Here is a 23,807-nt window from a genome sequence, read left to right as displayed (position 1 = left end):
CCCCCTGTGCTCAAGTGTTCAAATCTTGTGTATGGAACATGTGTCCCCAAAGCATGTAGCCTTTTTGACAGATGGTCATTATTGGCTGGTCGACTGCAGCCTGGATTAGCTGGGTGCACAAAGGTTCCCTGTGCAAGTAAAAATGCTTCAAGCACCAATTACCAATTAAGCTTTGGGCCAAAAATGTTAAGGACTATGCGAAAGAGAGCTTGTAAGGACTATTTATGTTTGGGGTAAGATTTTCTGCATAAAAACAAAGGTTTTTCAGGTTCAAAGTCTACATTCTCTCTAGAAAAATTAACACAATACGATCTCACCTTGTAAACAGCATTAAAATTGTTTCAGAAGAAAATTACATATCAATGTCTGTTTTGATAAGCATATTTTGGCTTTTCTTGGAAGTGTGCTTTAAGTCACTTGTCTTTTGGCGATATGAGTCCTCTTCTATTTCATTCCACAGAACAGGAGAGCAGTCTACTAAAATATAGTTGTACAAATTTGAGGCAGGCTGCAGTTGGGGTCATAGTCAGTATAAGGTTATCTTCATAACATGCACAGGGAACAGAAATCATTAATAACATTAAAAGTCAACACCAGGTTTTACCTTTAGCTGTTTTAGAGATTTATCAGTTACAGTGGTTTGATTTCATATACTAAACTTTACAAATTCTGTCCAATAATTGTACATCAGTGAAAACCTTCTAACCAGCTAAGTAATATATTACTAGAATATATAATATATATTATTAGACTGCATATCTATGTATATTTGTAACTTTGTTCAAACGGGTGTCTTCTTATTCGGCAATGCAGTGAGTTTAGACTGAAGTTTATTAGAACCTTCCCTGTACAAACACATATGCACTCTCACTCAGAGCAGTGCATAACAGTCCAAATCTGCCACAGCATTTTCTATCTCGTTATGTAGAGCAATTACAGCAAATCTCATCTCTCTTAATAACACAAAACAAATACAAGACAGTCGCTTGACACCCCACAGGAAAGGTTTCACGAACACAACAAGAGGAGTTTGAATCACTGCAGAATTCTCAAAACATTATTCAGCTCAAAGACTATTGCAAAATAGCTTGTGTTGAAAATGAACTTCTGTGTCCACTAGGCTGCACTAAAGTGGAAGGACGATTGGTTACAAGATATTGTCCACAAGGCATTGGGCATTAAGAGTACTCTGTATCATAAGAAACTGAGCAACATCAGCACTCCTCCTACTCCAAATCAAAGTTCAATGCAAATCGCTCATCCTGGTATTAATAAACTTGGAGCTGGCTATCAGCACAGCTCAGATTAAACTTTGATTTATCAGAACAAATCCCATATTCTGTGACCAAGAATTGTTCCGTTTGTTGAAAAATGCATTTACCTGCAGACTTTTACTGATTTGTACAAAAAGTACACTTTTACTATCACAATAAACACATAATTAATTATGTATTATGTACATCCGTAGGGTGACAGGGTGATAGTCGCTCCTCCTCTGGATCGAGAGGGGCCAGTTGAAGTGGCTGTGACATTTGTTGAGGATGCCCCTCAGGCACAGGCCACTGCGAAGAGACACCAGGGCAGACCCAGGACATGCTGGGGGGTTTATATCTCTCTTGGCTAGTCTGGAAGCCCCTTGGAAGGACCTGGGAGGGTTTCTGGGTAAAGTGAATTCTGGGATGCCCTGCTCAGCCTGTTGCCACACCGACCCTCACCAGGAGTAAGCAGTTACAAAATGGAAAGGTGGAAGCATTGACATAATGTATTAGTCAATGTTTGTCACAGAGGATGTGGATCAGGACCTAATGAAACAGATAATCCTATTTTCACTGATTCAAAGACCTGACTCACTGCAGGTGAAATTCACTAAAAACCGAATGTTGCCTTTACTGCTGTTTCTTTCCCTATCAAAATGTTTACTCTTAGCTTTATGTTTTTGATGTAATAATTAAAACAATTTTCTAAAGACAAATTTACTGTATATTTACATTTAACCTGCACTCTTTGGTTTAATAACACTTTTTGGAGGTGTGCGTAATTCACTTGTGACATGCTTCCATTTGCTGTCCAAAGTAGACGTGATGCTGAGGAGTGAGTAATTAGCTACAGAAAGGCCTCAAACTCCACAAACCTCAGTCTTTGTGCCAGACATTGCAATTCTATCACTAATTGGCCTGACAACAGCATCTATAACAGTCGAATGTAGTGTCAGACAGGACACTGGAACCAGGGTGATCACTAACATTATTAGCGATCCTAACACTGTCTAGCAGATAAGAAATCCTTCCTGGATGGATAATAAAACAGTGCCTTATCCAGGATTTTGACCCACAACGTCCCACTTTTGAGCCTACAACCATTGTAACTATGAACCACACTGCAAGTTCTTTAATTTTTCTATCATATATACTTTTTTAATCATGTTATATAAAGACCCAAATTCTGAGACTAAAATATATAACTCTATTAGGAAGTTCATTAGATTTCAATAACGTGTTTCTTAAACTAAATGTATCGTGTTTCTGAACATAAGATATTATTCTCCACAAAGATACTAATGTATAATGATACAGCATAATATGGTTTAATATCTCATAACAGTGATGACATCAACACCATTTAAACAGTACGAACAACAGAATTAATACTAATATATAATAACAATAGAGGTAAAGGTACCTGACTCTGCAATTCACTCTGCTGCTTCAGACGCAAGTTCTCTGGTGTGTCAGCCACTATGGTGAAAGACTGCTTTGGGTAGTGTCTAAAAAACAAACACATTGACACATTTCATAATATTTTAATGATAATAAAGCACATTTACTAGAAAAACTGGAATCTAAAAAAACGAATCACCCTCTTATACTCTGACCCTTCCCTTTAATTGCAGTTAATTTTTTAAGGCAAATAAGTCTAATGGAGTCACAGATAATTAACTTGCGTATTACAAATCACGGGTAGCATACAAATGAGGAAAAAGCCATAATGAACAAGGAGAAAGGGAAGTGTGAAACATACATACATTAGCAAATTTCCATTTCTGTCCTTGGTTTTAAAGATATTGACTGAAAAAGCGTCACTGGAAAACCCAGGGCATACAAATCTGTTAAAGCCTACAATGAATTCAAGTTCTAAAAGCTCTAGCCTGATGACATCTCTAGCTTTACCTGATGACATCAGCAGCCAAGAGATCTGGGCAGCATCCGTCTCTATTATGAAATAACAAGCACACTGAGTAACCAAATTAGCACTATTGTACCTGCTTTTCAGAGTACATAACACTGATTTGAATATGTGTCTCCCATTTTTGTATTTATATTTGTTTTTGTTAGTGCATTGTTTTGATAAGAATAAAATGCTAGATGTATTTTTGTAACAATACTTTGAAAATTATATTAAATTAAATAATCATTTGTGAGTTTCTCTTAAAAACTAATGATCCAAGTGAAACGACTGTAGCCTGGATAACAGCTACCCTACAGCTTTGATATATCTGTCCAGCCATGATCAGAAATCCACTTATTCTCCTTAATGGTCTCAGCAACCCAACATATATCTTCAAATCATAGGAATCAAGGCAGAACTACAGCCCTAACAAGACACTTCACATCTATCACACCGCACACGCACGGGGATCATTTAGAGACACTAATAAGCCTAGCCCGCACGTCTTTGGGAAGCTAAAGAAAAACTGGGCACTTGAAAAAAACCCACAATAATAATATGGAGAGACCATGCAAACTCCACACAGAATGTGCCACAGACTAGAATCACACACAGCACTGATGAGGCAATGTTAAACACAATGCCACAGTGGCATCCCGTTTTTTAATATGTAATTTCAAAGAGTAGTAAGAAACATGAATACCAAAAAAAAACGGGTTTGATTCAGAAGGATAATCATTTGCAACACAACGTTTGTGTTTTTCCAGATGCGCTTTAACAACTTAAACAGCAGAGCTCCCGCCACTCCACTATCAAGTCAACAGAAACATATTGTAACTCTGATTGTTATGAAGGTTTTGTCATAAGCCCTTCAGCCGTAATCCAAACCAATCTTCTATTGGATGAGACTGTTTCTGATCCTCAGCTGTGTTGTCTAATTCTGTCTGAAACAAAACCTGACAGTCTTTTTCAAAGGCTTTGCTTCTTTTTCAAATACATTCAAACCTTTTAAGGGTAAACATACCCTCACTACCCTGTATTGGATTAAACAGTTCGGAAAATGGATGGATGGATTATCACTGCCATAAAAATAAGATGATGTGATGAAATTGCCATAAAGTCAAAAGGAGTGCTAAAAAATTATTGAGTGCAGCAAAACCTTAAAAACTGTTACATAGTCATAAAACGCTCATTGAGAACATTACAACACAATATCAAGTGCGCACTTTCTCTTCACATACTTCACCCAGGGAGACAAGTAACTGATAGAGAGTACAGGACTCCATTATGTCCAGTGAAAAATGTAATTGCCTCCCTAGCTCTGAAGAAAAAGGCCTTTGTAAGCCTCTGGCTTCTGATCTCCACGTTATCAACCTATTTAAATTCCTGGAATACATGGATGACGTATCACAGCAATTCATTTGATCCCATTATATTCCACAACCTGTCGATTAAAGCCGTCATCAAGCTGTCTGCTTGACACCAGAAACACTTTTAGCACAGTGCTGTTGCAGCCTGTGTACATACAGGAATGGCACTACCAGTCTGTTACTGCCAATATGTCTCCTTAATAAATGTTCTAAAAAATGTATACCAAATCAGATCCACAAAATTAGTATATGGAGACATTATTCTTGGTTTAATATACCTTTTCTGTCCTTCCTCTTAGTTGTCTTCACTTTCTCATACCATAGGCATACAGTAAATGAGAGTGCTCAATTGTGATTAAGACAAAATAATCTTTCTTGTGAGTTAAGAGTTAAAACGGATGTGTTGTTCTTCTGTCATCAACAGCATGCCCTTGACATTTAGTGTGGAAGAACATGATTGTAATCAGCACTGTTTTCACCAGTTGTTTAATCTTTTAATGCTAATATATAGTCAGTTATGCTTTAGTACCTTCTTTTGTGGGCAAACACTGCATACAGCCCAACCAAGCCCTAGGGGATGGCATGTACAGTATTATGATGGTGTATTGTCTTTTACTTAGGTGTTCTGTCATGAATTGTATAAAGAAAACCAGCTGAAGGTTTCAAATCTCCAACCAAGCTACCTTTCTGTGCATGCTTGTGCAAATCTCACAAGATGCACAGCAGTTTCACAGGACACAGAAATGGCCTTAAAAGGTTTTCAGCAGCCTCTGCAGTCTGTTCAGCAGTTTACCCTGGCTGACATTTACAAAATCCACTAACGTTTAAAAAACATGAACCATGAACATCTTAAAAATAAGGAAGAGGCACATTTGTGCAGATAGTGATATTCTAATAAAAATACTCTTTTAACCTTTTCTGTTCTACATTTAGATTAATAAAAATATATATATATACTTCTATATCTTTCTGTATCAATACACTTAATGAGTTTTCTCTATTCTCAGGGATTTTATCGGCACTGTGAATCTCAAAGTTAGCTGAACAACCCAACAATGGAAATTTCCAAGATGCACTGACAACTGCTGTCCCATGAAGGTCAAAATGAAAAAGCTCAGCCAGACTTCAGTGACTTCACACCTTCGACTCAGATGCTGAAGAAACAGCAGGAAGCTTCACAGTCATTCTCAGAGAAAAAGTCCACAGTCACTGTGTCAACCACTGTGTAATAACTCCACATCTGAAAAAGAAATTCATTACAGATTCCTAGTATAATCCTTTTGCTAGTGTCTACAGTATAAACACCTAACCTACACGGGCAGTAGTTTAAATTTTATTAGATCTTCTTCTATTCTCATATCTAGTGGTATCTACTGCTAAAGGCACTGCGGCTAAGGATCTGCGCCTGTGGCTGGAAGGTACCTGGTTCAAATCCCCCGGCAGGCAGAGGAACCCTACTCCGTTGGGCCCCTGAGCTAGGCCCTTAACCCCAACTGCTCCAGGGGCGCCGTATAAATGGCTGACCCTGCGCTCTGACCCCAAGCCTCTCTACCTCTCTGTGGGTCTCATGGAAAGCAAGTTGGGTATGTGAAAAGACAAATTCCATATACAAGAAATTGTATATGGCTAATAAAGTGATCTTATATCTTATCTTAAAGAAGTTCCCTTTACTAAAATTCAGGACAGACTATACTATACTGTCTATACAGAGTAAATCAGTTTGGTTACATTTTGTAATGGTGCATCTTTACTCAGCTATACACTCTACGAGGCAGATTCAGAACAGTTCACAGCATCATGCCAAAATGTCAAAGATCATCAAGTCACTGTAGTGTCTACTGACATTTATTGCAAATACATGAATTACTTATTTATTACTACAAAGTTACAAATAATAATTTTCCCAAGGACATCTATGTCATTATACCGTTTCTAGTCCATAAAATGAGAAAAACTCTACTGAAATCCTACAATAAAAATAACCAGTAAGCTGATGGTATAAGTTCATGTCCTAATGAGTTAAGAGAGCCTATATATAAAACTTGATTTATGAGTGGGGGTTGTTCAAGGAATATTGAACTTTTGTTATATAAAGGAGGGTAACAATGGTTTAAAAATTGGTACAATAATTGAAAATATGCAGAATAAACACTGAGGTGTGGTGGAAATTGCAAACAATAAAACTATAATAAATTCCATTTAAAAAGTGCTATTTTGCAAAATGTTGGTAAATAATATAGTGATCTTAATCATTACTGAAAGAGTGGGTATTACAGCATAATCTGAGGAAAATTAAGATGATAAATAAAAATTGTTTACTGATTATGTTACGGTTGCAAAAACAATGACTTCCTCTGCTTTGCGCTGCAGGAGAATGTGTATTTAAGGCATGGCCCTCCTCTTCCAGACTGCGGGATCTATTTCTGGGGTGGTGACCATGCTGTCTGTAGTCAGCGAACACAACACAATACAATACTCCTCCACACACTGGGAAATGTGTGGAGCACTATTGTACCTAATTTATAAAAGGGAACTTCCATAAATTAGAAAACAAGTGTCTTTGATAACAGGTATGCTCTGTATACTCTGGGCCTCTTTCACAACAGCTCAGATGTTTCCAGATATTCACGTAGATGTCTTTAAATCAGTGATTTTCAGTGATATCCCCCCCAGTAAATCTGTAAGTGTGTAGCCACTGCACGGGCTTATTGCTGGAGAAGGAATGATCATCTCTGAGCACTGTTGTGCAGTGGAATCCTTATTTTCTCTTTGGTTTACAGTATTCACTTGTCTAGAGCTCACTCAGCCACTATTCTTAGTTTACCTCAGTACTGACCCCAAGAACTGACTGAAACTATTAGTTTTATTACACAATTACGTAATAAGATTGTTTTTCATTGCAGATTTTCCAGGATTCCAGTACTATTGCAGATGATCCACCAAAGTGGATAGAGTTTATGGTAAATCTGCCATATTTACCCGAGCGTCTTTATTCATCCAACTTCTAATCCACTTATCCAGTACTTGGTCACGTGGGGAGCTGGAGCCTAACCCTAAGGATGTAAGGCAGGCTACACCCTGGAGAGAACACCAGTCCATCACAGGGCAGACAAACACAGACTTGCACACTCACACCAGGGCCAATTTTCCCAATAGCCAATTAACCTACCTGCACATCTTAAGACTGAGGGAGGAAACCAGGAAACCCACATGAGCACAGGGAGAACATACAAACTCCGTTCAGACAGCACCCCAGGAATTGAACCCAACGCTGTGAGATAGCAATGCTAAGCACTGCGCCACTGTGCCGCATAGTAGCATTGCTTTGATGTTTTTCAATATTTACCTAAAACACCACAATTGTGCGTCCGGTGATTCAGTGTGAACCTAAGCCTTTCAGTCGTGCTGAGTATTATTTTAATCAGCAGTGTTTTCTTTACATTTATGGGTTTAAATAAAATATCAGTATCCCAAGATATGCTATAATTTTGTGGGAGTTCTCTTGGGGCACTCAGTGATATTATCTGTCCTCAATGGATTGCAGTATTCAGTGTTTCTTCACTTTAGTCATGTGTACATTATCTTTCATCGCCTTAGAGTGCTTTTGCTGTCTGCAAATTGTGTTTTTGTCTCTGCAATGACAACATTATAATATACATTTGCCACATGACAGTTGGACGTATTTGTTTTGCCAATATGAGAGAATGTGCTTAATTGTTGCACACAGAATGGCTTACATCTACTATGCAGTAATCACATACATTTACCAGGCTTTAGTGAATGAGACCCTAATGCACTTATGCTAGAGTGCTCGGCTGTTTTTTTGTACTAGCTGTACCATATACATTAACATCTTGGTGTTGCTGGGGAATTTCTTTTTGAATATGATTTTTTGCTACGTTTTTTTCTCTTTGCAGAATATACTTTTTGGTTTCCGTTATGTCCGTATTCTCCACCTGCTGAACTTGGAAAAACTGTGGAAAACTGGTAGGTTTTAAGTATTCAACTGAAGAAACTAAATAGCATCCAATCTAACTCTCAGTCATCATTTAGAAAGACTGTAAAAGACTTCTTTCTTTACAAAAGTCAGCTCTCATAACCTGACATTAAGTATTCTGTGAATAGTCATAACATGCACACTGCTGTACAAACAATTGCTTTCTTCCTTACAATAAACAAATATTCGGTCCCATTGATCTGCATAAATTGAATTACAATGTATAAATTAGATTACAATTTAGATTCCTGAAAGGTTTAGTTAACAATGTTAAGACTTCACAACTTCACATCTCTTAAAAACATGTCATTTCTTATTACTTTACCAAGTGCTTTAATGTTAACCTTCCTCTCTAGAGGTTATCAATATAACATGACTGCTGAAGAACACAGTGCATAAACATTTCTGACATTAGTGTACTGTTTTGTAGTGAGTGAGAGGCCTGTTTCCCAAGGGTAAATAGTCCCCAGAGAAGATCTTTGTGTTTGTGACAGCATAAACACAGAGATAAACAAAGAATAAAGAGACAAAATAAGAAACTGAATGAATAGAATTAACATTGATTTGTTTGGGGACCAAACAAATCAATGTTGTACCACTTTCAACAGATCAGCCACAGACGTATTTAAATTTAAACTTATTTAATTTAAACCTACAGATAAATAGGCCTGAATATAAATGAACAGTTGAATGAATAAACGGATATGCAAATAAATGTTTATTACAACATTGATCAATAAAGTATAAAGCATTTTTGTTAATACACAGAGCTAATTATAATTTTCTTTAACCACTTCCTTTATAAAAACCTATAAATAAGGCACATATCAAACTTTACACCTTGTAATAATACTTTCAATACAATGTACAAAAGATATTTTATCTTGCCAGAATCATGTAGTTTAGGCAAAGGCGAAAACAGCAAGCAGGAAGCTCCAAATCAAAGATGGGATGTGTTGAAAACCACACTGAATTGGTCAGACCAATGAGCTACAGCAGGTTCTGACTCCATTAGTAATTCTCGATGAACTGGAATGAGCAAGGCTTTAACATTGATTTAGTCTGACCCAGATTGTTACATATAGCATGTGCACATACCGGAGCTATAGCAAGCTGAGTAATCGATTGCGTTTGCAAATGACGTTAGACGTTCTGTCGGATTTTATCAGAGTCGCGAAGGACAGTACAGGGAGAGTCTGGAGTCAACTGGCCCAGTCTAAATTCATATCAGTCACACAGGCAGAGATCAGTGGGGCATAGAGAGCTACTTTGCTATAATATTAGAATTGAAACCTAAATATAATTAGCCATTCAAATCAATTATTTTATTTATTGCTTTACAAGTTTCACACAGCAAAGAGTGAAAGAGTGTGAAAAGGCCCCAAGATTACAATATTTCATTTTTGAAAGTCATTTTTGAGTAGCTACAAGAAATACCAGAGCAGCTACTCCACAGTCAGACCCTTACAGATTATAAGTATTATAATCTAATACAGGGGAGCTAGAGCCTATCACAACAAGTGAAAAACATGTAGGGCCAGTTTTCCCAGAGGCCAATTAACCTACCAGTAGGTGTTCTGACTGTGGAAGGAGACCAGAGCACTTAGAGGAAACCCACATAAACACAGGCAGATAACACCCCACAAATCGAACCTGGGGCCCCAACGCTGCAGGGCAGCAATGCCATACACTGTATCAGGTCAGTTTGTTAATTATTTACTACCTGTGCCAGTTAGTTTGACCCTGCATTTCAGTCTAGGGCATTTTTAAAGGCAGGAAAATTAGTCAGTGATCTGTCATTCTTTTCTCAAACATGAGACTCTTGGAACTGTTAATGATGTTAATGCAGAAACACAAGGGAATAATCCCTGTTTAGATTTGATTTGATGAACAACACCTTCAATTAAGTAGGAGCACTAAATTATCACAAATGAAAAATTACATGTGCGTCCCCCTCCTAAACCTATGATACGCATGTTCAGTTTGCTGAGCTTTCTTTTAAGACAACTCCTACAAAAAGCCAGGACCAAAGTAAATGGAAAATGAGCAGGCATCCATTGAAAACTGAGGCTATATTTCTCTACAGGCCTAGAGTTAAACTTCAACCACAAAGTGTCTCCACTAGCAACTTACCCATTGTGAACACTGGGGTCCTCTGTGGAGTATAGTTAGGGTATGTTGCAGCCAAGGCACGTCTTCTGAGTTCAGAACAAAAGCACATTTATACAGTGTACCCTTGATCGACAAAACAGGCCTTATATTTCAGTTAATTTTCTGTTTAAGGTTTTGTTGTTGTGCTTATTTATACCTCACGTCACTTCCAAAAGAAATATGTGGTGGACTTTAGAATGAACACATCTGAATACATTTTGCCTTCTCTGAAATCACAAGAAGGTGGCAGAAAGAGATGGAAAAATGAATCTAGATTTTATCCAGCAAACACCACTACAGATTGTTTCTTTCATTTATTTTGTCACAAAGAAGTAGAAACTAGAACTCATGTTACACGGCAACATAATTTCCAGAATTTTACCAGAGAAAGCCTTTTCAAAAGTTATGAAGGCCTTATTAAAAAGGATTGCTTTTTTTAATCTTTCCTCCAAAAACTAATTCTTGCAAAATGAGGTATTATTAGGGTCCAGCGGATATTAAATTTTTCTGATCCATAGTGATACAAAATTTTAAGGATTACATATATATTTTATTTTAAAACTTCAAAGAAATAAAGAAGGCCCAAAGAGATACTATTAAATGTATACTTCCTGAAAAGATATATTCTGAAATAATTTAGGCTATTTACAATATATTTAAAACTGAGAAACAAATCACTGTTTCCAAACTAAAATATGGATCCCTAAATTCTGCATCTTGAATCATCATGTCTAGTTCACACTGAGGACATTAGAGACCAAGTTGGAGAAACAGCTCCAACTGTAAAACTAAATACTGTTATTACAAATGACAGGGAATATGTATAATTCTCAAAACCCTGTAAACTCAATGTTTCAGGAAGGAGGGTGGAGTTTAACTCAGGAATAAACTTGATTTTGTTCTAGGATAGGTCATGTAATTAATCAAACACCTAATAGCCAATTCTCCAAAAGCTCAGAACACCTGACCTTTGAAATTTAGAAAATCTCGAACTTCACAAGCAAACTGGAAATCTGCACAATTCTTTGAGCTGGAAACTGATAAAAAGATGTTAGGTTTAATAATTAATTAATAATTACTTACACTTACAGAATATAGCACTTTTCTGGACACTCCACTCAAAGCGCTTTAGAGGTAATGGGGACTCCCCTCCACCACCACCAATGTGCAGCATCCACCTGGATGATGCGACAGCAGCCATAGTGCACCAGTACGCTCACCACACACCAGCTATCAGTGGGGAGGAGAACATAGTGATGAAGCCAGTTCATAAATGGCAATTATTTGGAGGCCATGATTGGTAAGGGCCAATGGGAAATTTGGCCAGGATGCCAAGGTTACACCCCTACTCTTTTCAAGAAATGCCCTGGGATTTTTAATGACCACAGAGAGTCAGGACCTCAGTTTTTACGTCTCATCCGAAGGACGGCACCTGTATTCAGTAAACAGTTTACAGTATGTCTCCGTCACTATACCGGGACATTAGGACCCACATGGACTGCTGGGGGAGCACCCCCTCCTGGCACCACTAACACCTCTTCCAGCAGCAACCTTAGTTTTTCCCAGGTCTCCCATCCAGGTACTGACCAGGCTCACACCTGCTGAGCTTCAGTGGGCTGCCAGCTGGGAGTTGCAGAGTGATATGGCTGGTTTAGTTATGTTACGGTGAGCTCCGCAGCAAACAAAACCAAAAAACTATGAACCCCCAGGTCCGAGAAATGAATGCGAGAAGCCTTGCACCTCAGTGCAACGACTGTTTCGAAAATCACCACACTTCACTGCGGTAAAATGTAAGGATGTCTTTGAGTGGCTTATGCAGGCAAAGTCTCCACTCTAAGAAGGATGAGACCCATAGCTGCCAGGTTGCAGGATTAAATCCAAGCTATGTCACCAGCCAGCCATGGTCAGGAAATCCAAGACAGTGGTGTGAAAGTGGACCTGTGCCAGCAGTCATGGGTAGAGTGGAGGCAGCTAACAGATGAGGGTATAGATGATTCTGGTATTTTCTGTGAGGACTGTACCACTCCTCCATGTGTAAGAGCCACTGTGCTTCCTTTTCAGTCTCACCTTGCTTAATGATGAATACGTCATTGGAGGTCTGTACACGCAGGTCTGTATGAAACAATCCAGCTCTGACGTATTTTCTGCTGAGTGAGTAATGATGGGCTATTACAGCTATTACAGATTAGGGGATATTACATGTGGGGAGAACAATTATAATAAAACAGCTGCTGTGTGGCATCCCAGCTAATCATGTTCCACTCTCTTTTATTCCTATTGTGTTTTTTGATCACATGGTAATATGTAAAAAGAACAATATTGATAGCTTAAAACTAAATCTCTGCAGAATTTTTAAAAATCTAACCGAAGTCCATAAAATTCTGTTAGTTTGGTGCAGAAATACCTTCTTTACGAAAATCAACCAACTCCTTCATCTTGCTAATATGTAAGGTTACAATTGTATTGGATGTTGATTTAAAAAGATAGATAAGTATCTATTGTCAGTGGAGGCTTGGTATAGGCTATACTGTGGGAGGAAGAACATACAGTAGCTTGAAGTGACTAAAAATACTTAGGCAAATGTACAGGGATGAAAAAGGACCAATTCAGTGTGGACAATTCTATAGATGTGGGTTGAACAATTCCTGTTTTGTTGGAAAGCCAACAACAAGTTGTCTAATTGCACAACTTGCCTGAGCAGTGAAAGTCACTGTCTGATGGCACATGCAGTTCTGAAAGTTTCCCTTACACCCAGCCTGCCATAGTATTGCCTGGTTCTGTTAATTGATCTTTTACTAATCATGTAAGAAGGATTCATTCATCAGTGATATTCCCACACCTGTTTTTTTTTTGGTCAGGTCACAATGACAAACTTCCTATCCGAACTGGTTGTGAATTTGTGTAACTTGATGTGTGATCCTGTGTGTGTTTTGTGCAGGTTAATCATTCTTTTACGTTTACTTTCCTGCAAAAAACGCAACATTTAGCTTGAATGATAAAATCAGGCCTGTTTGTTGTTATTGGTTTCAATGTAGAACAATAGGAGGCAACAGGATATCTTATGATAACTCATAATAAACTAAAGATTGGAATTTTTGCTAAGGTTAAGTCCAGATATAATAAACACATTCCATTACTAACATGTCACAAATATTACAAAATTATATGTAACTTATGGCCTAAAAGACTGGATCACTATGATGTAACTATGAATGCTTTTTAAATGTGATCATTCTGCTCCTCAAATTCTACCAATTTATTTAATGTTATTTTCACAATCACAATTTTGGCTTTATTTTATCACTACAGTAATAGTAACAGTTTTGATTAGAACAAGGTATCAATCAAATATAAAATTAAAATAATCTGAAAATCCAAAAGCAACTTGAAATCACCAGAAAATGAGTAGGAAAGGGACATGAGGGTTATTTTATTTTTTTAGGGAACCTGATACAGCTATAACATTACAGTGAAATGTGAGATTATTCCTGAAATAACAAACACACTTTACACCTTTTTCAGTTTTGTGATGTGTTCATTTTGGATGCCTTTTGGATTTTGTCCTTGTCACATTGAAAATGCAACAGATCAAAATTTACAACAAAAAGACTTTCTTGCTTTCTCTGCTCACCTTTCTCTCTTTCACTTTCTGTCACTTATTGGATAATCATGAGATAACATCAAACAAGCTTTTGTGACGTTTGAGGTTCTGGACTAAAAACCAGGTTGTTAGGTCACCTGTGAATTTTTCAGGGTGTTAATCATGATATAGGTATTCCAGATTAAACAGCTCAGGGGTTTGGCCCACAAGAGACATGCCACCAATGTGTAGAATTTCTTTGCGAGGCATTCTAGGAAACAGGTGTGTTAAAAGTACAACAAAACCTGTTTACATTCTCAAAAAGTCAGATGACACATCAAAGTTGAAGCACAGCCAATAACCTCAATGATTGAATGCAAATGACTCAGAGCAGTTCATTTATCCCATGCACTGTAACTGTGTCAGATCCTGCTATTGATGGGGACTGGCAGTGGATCTTGAGAGGCAAGGATGAACCCAAGAGCTGGGTGCGACTGCAAACAGTAACAGGAGAACTATGCAGCAAACAGGGGACTGTGCAGGCGGCACACAAGACACCCAGGGATCTGCATAGGTAGCTGTGCTGAGCACACAGGTAATAATAATTAAACAATAATTCCTTACACCTATATAGCGCTTTTCTGGACACTCCACTCAAAGCACTTTACAGGTAATGGGGACTCCCCTCCACCACCACCAGTGTGCAGCCCCACCTGGATGATGCGACGTCAGCCATAGTGCACCAGAACGCTCCCAACACATCAGTTAAAGTTGTTATTCGAACTGATGTATAATGTAATCAGTTTCTTACTTTTAAAAATATGTCAGTTATAAATATATAAGCGATAAAATAATATATAAATTATTGCGTGGGGGTGTAGCAGGCAGAAATGGTCGTGAATTAGGCAGGGAGCACAGTTCAGGCCCATGGTCGAGTACAGGGCAGATGAGAAGCACACAGACCAAGAGTGCAAAAGGGCAAATCCAGAAGACATGTTGAAATCTCACGCAGGGTCAAACCCAGGTAAACATAGACAGGTAGCCAGCCAAAGCATAATCCAAGATCGATTATCCAGACCACAGTAGAGGCGTCACTGGGAAAAACAGGAACCAGGCAAAGCTCGGGAAAACAGGAATCAGATCTCGAGGGTCTACGAGTCGGAAGTCTATAGCAGAGCCCTGAGCAGTGTCAGAGCAGTCACACTGCCTACCCTAAACTGGGTACAGATGTGAATTGCTCACAGGTGGTGCAGATTTCCTGTTGGCATACGTTTCCTTGGTAACCGGCACTATGAGACTGGTGTGATCAGTGACCATGACAAAGGCCAGCTCACTTTGCAGCTTAGCCACGGGGGCAACCCTGACAAATTCAGCAGAAAACAGGCTACTGTACTAGCAGAGGTTAATGCATTCCAGACTGCAAATAAAGAGCTGCAACAGGTGTGATGGAGTGAAAGGAAACATTTCAAACAGTGCCAAACTTTACTAATCAAGCACATATCAGTTAAAGGTACTTGGTCTTTCACAGAAAAGTACATAAAACCACATATCTAGTGTAGGAAGTGTAAGCATCACATTTTATACTAAATTTAGATAAAAATTTCAATATTTCTTAACACTGTGTGATGCTGTACATAATGTCTTACCAGAAGGACTTTCAGTAAGAATGTGACTATGTGTGGGCAGCTTAGCACCTTCACTGAGGCAATATGACAGTATAACAACATTCATAATCCTTTATGACTATTCTTCTAAAACAGATAATATGCATCAATATTTATTAAAGTTTTCTATTCCACCAAGCAAATGAACGTCATTTGAATGCAACAGCTAATTGTGTTTTTCACTAGATAATTCTTTTCCTCCTCAGAAACCTGGATTCATGCAGATCATTCTCCTCATGAAAGGCAACCCTTAAAGAGATATTGAATTGAGCCTGCAGATTGCTGTATAATAATAAAATTCAGATATGCATAGATTAGAAATTGAATTGGTTTAAAAGATGGAGTATTAAAGCAAGTTTTATGACAGGTTTATGGATTAAAAAGTGCTGACAGATATGCAAGATCCAATATGGACTAGGTGAACACTTCACAGCGTTGGAGCAACAGGACTGGAAGTGTAATCTCTCCATTTATAAATGTAATTGTGAAATCCACAAGAAGCCAGAACAAAGAAGCTACAACATGTGATAGATCCTCCTGCATTTTATGTTAAGTTAAGATTCACATAGCCGACTTCTAAATATGCTGCAACTCGTTAGGAATTTATTGTACTGCACCTATATACACCAGCACGCACAGTATTTAGAAAATCAAGCTTGTAAAAAGCAAAAGCATGCATAAACTTTTCTACATCTGTGAATGGATATGTGTAATGTTTCAAAGACGAAAAAAGGCATCTTTTCAGCATCAGATGTTTCAGATGTAGTGGCTAGTTAGCGTTACAATATTATACCAAAATTGCTGACCTTGGACGGATACCAACACCATAAATAGTCAAACTAATGTTGACACATTTGCACAGAATGCTACTTTACCTGCAAAAATATGACCTAGTGGTAAGACTTAGATACTAAAAAGAACAGGACTGCAAGCAAACTGCAGGATGCCAAATGTGACAGCTTTTCAAGGACAAATAGGCCTACTTTTTTCAAGTTTTTCAAGGGTGAGTGAGCCCAATTTGCAAAAACTGTTCTGTTTTGTTAGATAAGAATTAAAGTACAACAAAGTATTTCCAGTCATACCAACACCCCTCTCTAATCTCTTCTGTAAGATGATACAGTATGTGCAAGAGTGTCAAAAGAAGCACTGAACTCCAGCAGCACAAGAGTGGGGGAAAAAACAGAATCAGCAGTTATCAGGAAATCACTAGTAACAGGAGCTGTTTCAGCACCATGTACTGATCTGTACCCAGATTAAAATAAAGCCAAAACACTTATTTGTAGATAAGTGTGCTTTTAAATCAAGTGCAAAAGCTCATTCTAGATTCTTTGCCACCAAATGTCCACGTTTAATGTTGGCTAGTAAATACTAAGTATGTCAGAATTTAGGTTACGCTGGTTTGACAAAATGCACGTTTAAGGACCAAAGGAACAATTCAAGATCTTCATGATTCACTGATGGGCCATATGACACCAGACAGAGAATTGCAAGTAGGAATACAATCCACTGTCACATGAAATAGCAGGAACATGTAGTGGGTAGCACTTTATTGATCATTTCAGATAGCTGCTAAAAAAATGCTTGAAACTCTGCAAGGTGAGATTCATCAGGCAAGTACAGAAATTAATATTTGACGTAGAATTACAAGATAGTCAGGCATACTTGTAGCAGATCAAATAGAAAAATCTGGATAAATAAGGGATACCAACTATATTAACAGCAAGGGTTTCTGCACAGATGTGGCTCATGTGTTACTAAAAGCAAATAACATATCAGCATGCTTAAGGTCATGTATGAAAGTAATGGACAGGTCTGGTTGCCTATAACTATGGCTAGAACAACTGAAAAAGGAAAAATGTTGTTGTGAAACCTTTGGCAAGAGCTTCAGTAATCAAGAGGGCAAAGTATTCTGGTAGTTCCATAATGTTCTGAGACACTTTTTCCTGGCATGATATACTAATGATCAATACTAATTGCTGCTTAATGGCTCAGAGTGATCGTCTTCAGCCAATGTTGCATTTCTGCCGGTTTTGTGTACCTTTTGAGTTTGGCTTTATAATTTGATTTTTGTGCCATGCTCTTTTCTCTTGCCTGTTGTAAAAAGAATTGGTTTCATCTTCACAGAGTCTGCTTGCGATGTATATAGATTCAATAACAATTTATCACCATTTATACAACAACTGACTGAGTTATTAGCCTTCATAACTGCAATTATATTAGCATGCCATTGAATGCATATGTTTGTCAGTGCATGGCATCAGTTTCTACATACAGTATATACTATAAAAAGTGATAGTCACAAGGAGGCACAGGAGTTTTCCCAACATCCGTGCATTACAATCCTAGTGCAGGTTAATATTTTTGCCATAGCAAGATAATGTATTACTGTATATATAATTCTCAGTTTTATGACATAATATGTAATATGTAATATGTAATTTCTTTATATTGCCAATTTGATCAAATTAATACAAATCCTATTGTCATTGGTGTTTGGCCATATAACACAATGACAGTAAAGCTCAAGGTCCCTTGGAGATTTATACTAGACAGCTGGACAATTAAACAAAAACATAATTTACACAAAGAGCCAAGCATTTTGTCAGGATTACACTTGCAAAAGGCAGCCGATGGCAGCTTCAAATGGTCATTTTATCAGTAAAATAAATTATCTAAGGTCATATATTACGGGTCAGTATTCATGAAACGTTTACAGCTACACTATTGTCAGATATTTTCTCCCTAATATCAAACTAACACAAAAAGATGTAATCTGGGGAAAAACAATTCCCTGCCAATAAAAATTTATTCAGTAATATATGACAAATCATTACTTTGCTGTTTAAGAATCTTATCTGAGGTACAGTATACTGTATTTTAGAAGTGATCTGTTTGTATAAAGATTAAGGCTATTCATATTTTTTTTTCCCCTGAGCAGTAACCTGATACAGAGACTTATTTGTTGTCTTATATGTTTTTAAAACAATACTACATCCACAACCGTGGCATCAAAGCTTTTTACCATCCCAGCATTACAATCATTACAAGCTTTACGTGGCAATAAAGTGCAATCTTTAAATTAACAGAAAGAACTATGATAAGCATTAATGGGGTTCACTGACAAGAATATTTTATCCTATTTTTCACGCAGCTCTGGTTTCCTCCCAGAGTCCAAAGACATACTGGCACGTTAATTGGCTTCGGTAAAAAAATATTGGCCCTGGTGTGAGTGTGTGCATGTTTGTGTCTGTGTGTGACTATGATGGACTGGCATCCCACCCAGATGTTTCACACACACACACACACACACATACAGTGGTGTGAAAAAGTGTTTGCCCCCTTCCTGATTTCTTATTTTTTTGCATGTTTGTCACACTGAAATGTTTCAGATCATCAAACAAATTGAAATATTAGACAAAGATAACACAAGTAAACACAAAATGCAGTTTTTAAATGAAGCTTTTTATTATTAAGGGGAAAACAAAAACCAAACCTACATGGCCCTGTGTGAAAAAGTGATTTCCCCCCCTGTTAAAACATAAATCAACTGTGGTTTATCACATCTTTGGAAAGCTGAGTTCAATTTCTCTAGCCACACCCAGGCCTGATTACTGCCACACCTGTTCTCAATCAAGAAATCACTTAAATAGGACCTGCCTGACAAAGTGAAGTAGACCAAAAGATCCTCAAAAGCTAGACATCATCCTGTGATCCAAAGAAATTCAGGAAAAAATGAGAAACAGAGTAATTGAGATTTATCAGTCTGGAAAAGGTTATAAAGCCATTTCTAAAGCTTTGGGACTCCAGCGAACCACAGTGAGAGCCATTATCCACAAATGGCGAAAACATGGAACAGTGGTGAACCTTCCCAGGAGTGCCCGGCCAACCAAAATTACCCCAAGAGCGCAGCAACGACTCATGCAAGAGGTCAGAAAAAACCCCACAACAACATCCAAAAAACTGCAGGCTTCACTTGCCTCAGTTAAGGTCAGTGTTCATGACTCCACCATAAGAAAGAGACTGGGCAAAAATGGCCTGCATGGCAGAGTTCCAAGACGAAAACCACTGCTGAGCAAAAAGAACATAAAGGCTCGTCTCAGTTTTGTCAGAAAACATCTTGATGATCCCCAAGACTTTTGGGAAAATACTCTGTGGACTGACGCGACAAAAGTTGAGCTTTTTGGAAGGTGTGTGTTCCATTACATCTGGCGTAAAAGTAACACAGCATTTCAGAAAAGGAACATCATACCAACAGTAAAATATGGTGGTAGTAGTGTGATGGTCTGGGGCTGTTTTGCTGCTTCAGGACCTGGAAGATTTGCTGTGGTAAATGGAACCATGAATTCTGCTGTCTACCAAAATATCCTAAAGGAGAATGTCCGGCCATCTGTTCGTGACCTCAAGCTGAAGCGCACGTGGGTTCTGCAGCAGGACACTGATCCAAAACACACCAGCAAGTCCACCTCTGAATGGCTTAAGAAAAACAAAATGAAGACTTTGGAGTGGCCTAGTCAAAGTCCTGACCTGAATCCGATTGAGATGTTGTGGCATGACCTTAAAAAAGCGGTTAAAGCTCGAAAACCCTCCAATGTGGCTGAATTACAACAATTCTGCAAAGATGAGTGGGCCGAAATTCCTCCACAGCACTGTAAAAGACTCATTGCCTGTTATCGCAAACGCTTGATTGCAGTTGTTGCTGCTAAGGGTGGCCCAACCAGTTATTAGGTTTAGGGGGCAATCACTTTTTCACACAGGCCCATGTAGGTTTGGATTTTTTGGCGGGGATTTTCCCTTAATAATAAAAAGCTTCATTTAAAAACTGCATTTTGTGTTTACTTGTGTTATCTTTGTCTAATATTTCAATTTGTTTGATAATCTGAAACATTTCAGTGTGACAAACATGCAAAAAAATAAGAAATCAGGAAGGGGGCAAACACTTTTTCACATCACTGTATATATAAAAGATGCCACAACCTTCTGCTTATGAGACACCAGTTCATTCTGGGGCCCAGACGCAAAAACAATTTACAGACCCCACTTAACCAAGCCAGCAGATCTTCAGGATGTAAGAGAAAACACCCAGTTTTACAATAGAACAAAAACGACCACAGGAGACTTTTAACATAATATGTATACATGAGAATTTTTTAATTGCTGATAAGGGCATTGTTTTGCCCTATATAACATTCAACAGCTAAAATGGCAGAAAATTTTGACATTTGTTTCCCTGTTAATCTTCTAGGTTTTCTTTTCTCTCCTGTTGCACAGATACTGTTGACATGCCAGAATGTTACTAAGCGTGTACATAATGCACAAATCTACCTCCCAGTGCCCTGTAGTTTCTATGGCGACGGCCCACACATAATTCTCAACATCAGACCCTAAAAATGTGTCTACTTGAGTCTATCTTTTAAAACAAACTCTTTTCCAGCCACAGGGCATTGAAAGGACAATTCTTCGCAGAAAAACACTTCTCTGAACCGGAATACTCACCTAGGTGAATAACAAGGCAGCACAAACAATTTCAGTCTGTGTTTCTCAAACACCTCTGCCCTGCAACTTAAAATTTCTTATTTTCTACCGTTAGTGTAACAGGTGAAATCTCCTAAATCACAGCTTATCTGGGTCTCCAGCAGAGCATGATGATTAACAATGTTGGATAAAAATTCAAACATAAAACTTATTATTATTGTATCATCATGGAAAACAAGGAGAAGAATGTAAAATACTGTACAGAAATAAATGGAATACAGTGGTTAAAAGCCTCTCAATACAAAGGCAGTACATGTGCCTTAACACAAAAACATGGAACATTTAAATAACTGCATTCAGTCCTGGTATTCTAGGAAAGAACCACAATACATATCTACATAGTATTAAATAATAATCACAATCTGTATTAAGTATGACATTTAATATAATTTCCCCCTTTAAATTGCCCTTTAAAAGGTTGTACCAGATTTAAATGGCATGTGAATGTTTTCCCTACTTAATTGATTGTGCATATGTCTGATCGCCACAGATTAACTCTTAACAGCTAGCTGAAAGTCTTAGTTGTTGACTTTGAGTTGAATATTGCTCCTTGTTGGATTATGCTGCAAACGTATTTTGATGAATACAATGAATACACGGATATATTGGTCTTAAGGTCATGAGAAAACATGACCAAAAAAAAACACAATTCATGACTATTTTAATGTGTCCAGTCACTTGCAAAAGCTTTCACTGTCAATTATGTTTTATTAGTGTCGAGCTTTTAAATATTCAAATCTCAGAAGTTGCAATACAGCATTGACAGCACTGACCTGAGGTTAATAATCTAGGTTTCCTACATCAAATGAACTACCAGTTCCCTCACTAAGCATTATGACATTATTTCCATTGCTGGTCTAGCCCCCATGACTATGGAATGATGACAACATGGTAATCAGAGATTTGTATCAGTTTGAAACTCAACCAAGATTACAGTTACATTCTTTTTATATCGTCTAGCTGTTCACATTGCAGAACACAACTTTTGTACACCAACAGGCATCCTAAGTTTTCAAATTTAGACAATAAATATTTTTGGATTTGTTTGATCCCAGCGAGCAGAAACCACTCACACTTCAAGCAACACATTTCCATTAACAAATTGCTACTCTCGGAAAGTGAGTTTCATACATCAAATGGAGATTAATATCTTGTCATTATGGAGAACAGAACCTCTTTTCATCAGTTAGCTTCCACATGTGTTTCATATCAAATTTGACTTTGTGAGCACAAGTTTTGAGTGTTCTGAGATTCAAATGAATCTTTTGTTTAGAGCCAGAATTGTCAATATCCGTGCTTTGTACATCACTAGGAACCTTTTTTGTTCTGGTCTGCAGTGCGCGAGTACTACTCTTGAATGCACAATCTGCCAGTCACTGAAGCAATGCAAACCAGAGAAGACGTGGAATTAATCAAAAGACTTCCTCCCAATGAAAAACATTTTTACACCAGTCAGAGGATTTTGCCATCAGGAACAGATTTTTCTGAAAAGAACAATATCTATAACAAGGGATGATACACTAGGTATCATTTATTTCTAGGAATGGCCACTGTGACAGTGCCAAGACTGGAAGCTGCTCAATTTGTCTGAATCGGAAATTAAATAACTGAAATAAGTAAGAAAATCACTAGTTTATTAAGATGGAACTGTCAAACAAGTTGCAAGTACTATCCCACAACCTTAGTCTAAAACACATTTCATCCTATCTAATCGGATTTTCATGAGGGCACTTATTAAAGACAAGGCTTGACAAGACAAGGAGTGCTGAAAAGACATGCCATGGCATTATAAACCCAGTATCTTCATTAGTAACCAGATACAGCAGTGAACCACAAACAAAGCAGCTGTTGTTACTTCTGCTTTGTGCACTGCACCAAATGTACAATGCTGAATTAAAGCACTTGTCTGTGGAAATCAGAGTAACTCATGGTGACAGAAGAACAAGTGTTGCTTTCACAAAATAACCTTGACATATTAGAACACTGGGACCTGCTTTCTTGGTCTAAACATTGTTAGACCAATATTGCCACCTTTAAAAGTTTTTTTATACACTGTATTTATTCTGATTACAGAAATATGATGATAAAGGATTAAAATCCCCTAAACCTGCATCATTTTATCATAAAGCTTGTGTTTCTTCTAAAACATCCAAAACACACCACAGCAGAACTGGAAAAAAATATAAAGAGAAACTGGAGGACATTAGTGCTTTCAAAACTTCCATTACTTCAGAAACATATACAGTACTGTAGCAATCACAACCAAGGAGTTCATCGGAAGACAGAATGGAGATTATTAGATTAGCCCAGTCGAGGTTGAGCAGCATATTTCAGTGTAAAGAAGAAAC

The 23,807-nt window shown here is 37.8% G+C and overlaps 1 protein-coding gene across 3 annotated transcripts in view; it reads right to left on the bottom strand.

Annotated features, from left to right (window-relative positions):
* The window catches only part of nebl (nebulette), a 116,864-nt gene that overhangs the window by 71,845 nt on the left and 21,212 nt on the right, over positions 1 to 23,807 (bottom strand). For all 3 annotated transcript variants that reach the window (XM_015354571.2, XM_015354569.2, XM_015354570.2), the window contains exon 3: positions 2,680 to 2,764. In XM_015354571.2, coding sequence (XP_015210057.1) covers positions 2,680 to 2,764 — 85 coding nt within the window. The remainder of the gene's footprint in view (positions 1 to 2,679; positions 2,765 to 23,807) is intronic.

This window comes from Lepisosteus oculatus, chromosome 6 (assembly GCF_040954835.1).
Source record: "Lepisosteus oculatus isolate fLepOcu1 chromosome 6, fLepOcu1.hap2, whole genome shotgun sequence".
NCBI lineage: Eukaryota > Metazoa > Chordata > Actinopteri > Semionotiformes > Lepisosteidae > Lepisosteus > Lepisosteus oculatus.
The sequence above is the reverse complement of the archived record's forward strand: the minus strand, read 5'-3'. Positions and strand labels throughout refer to the sequence as shown.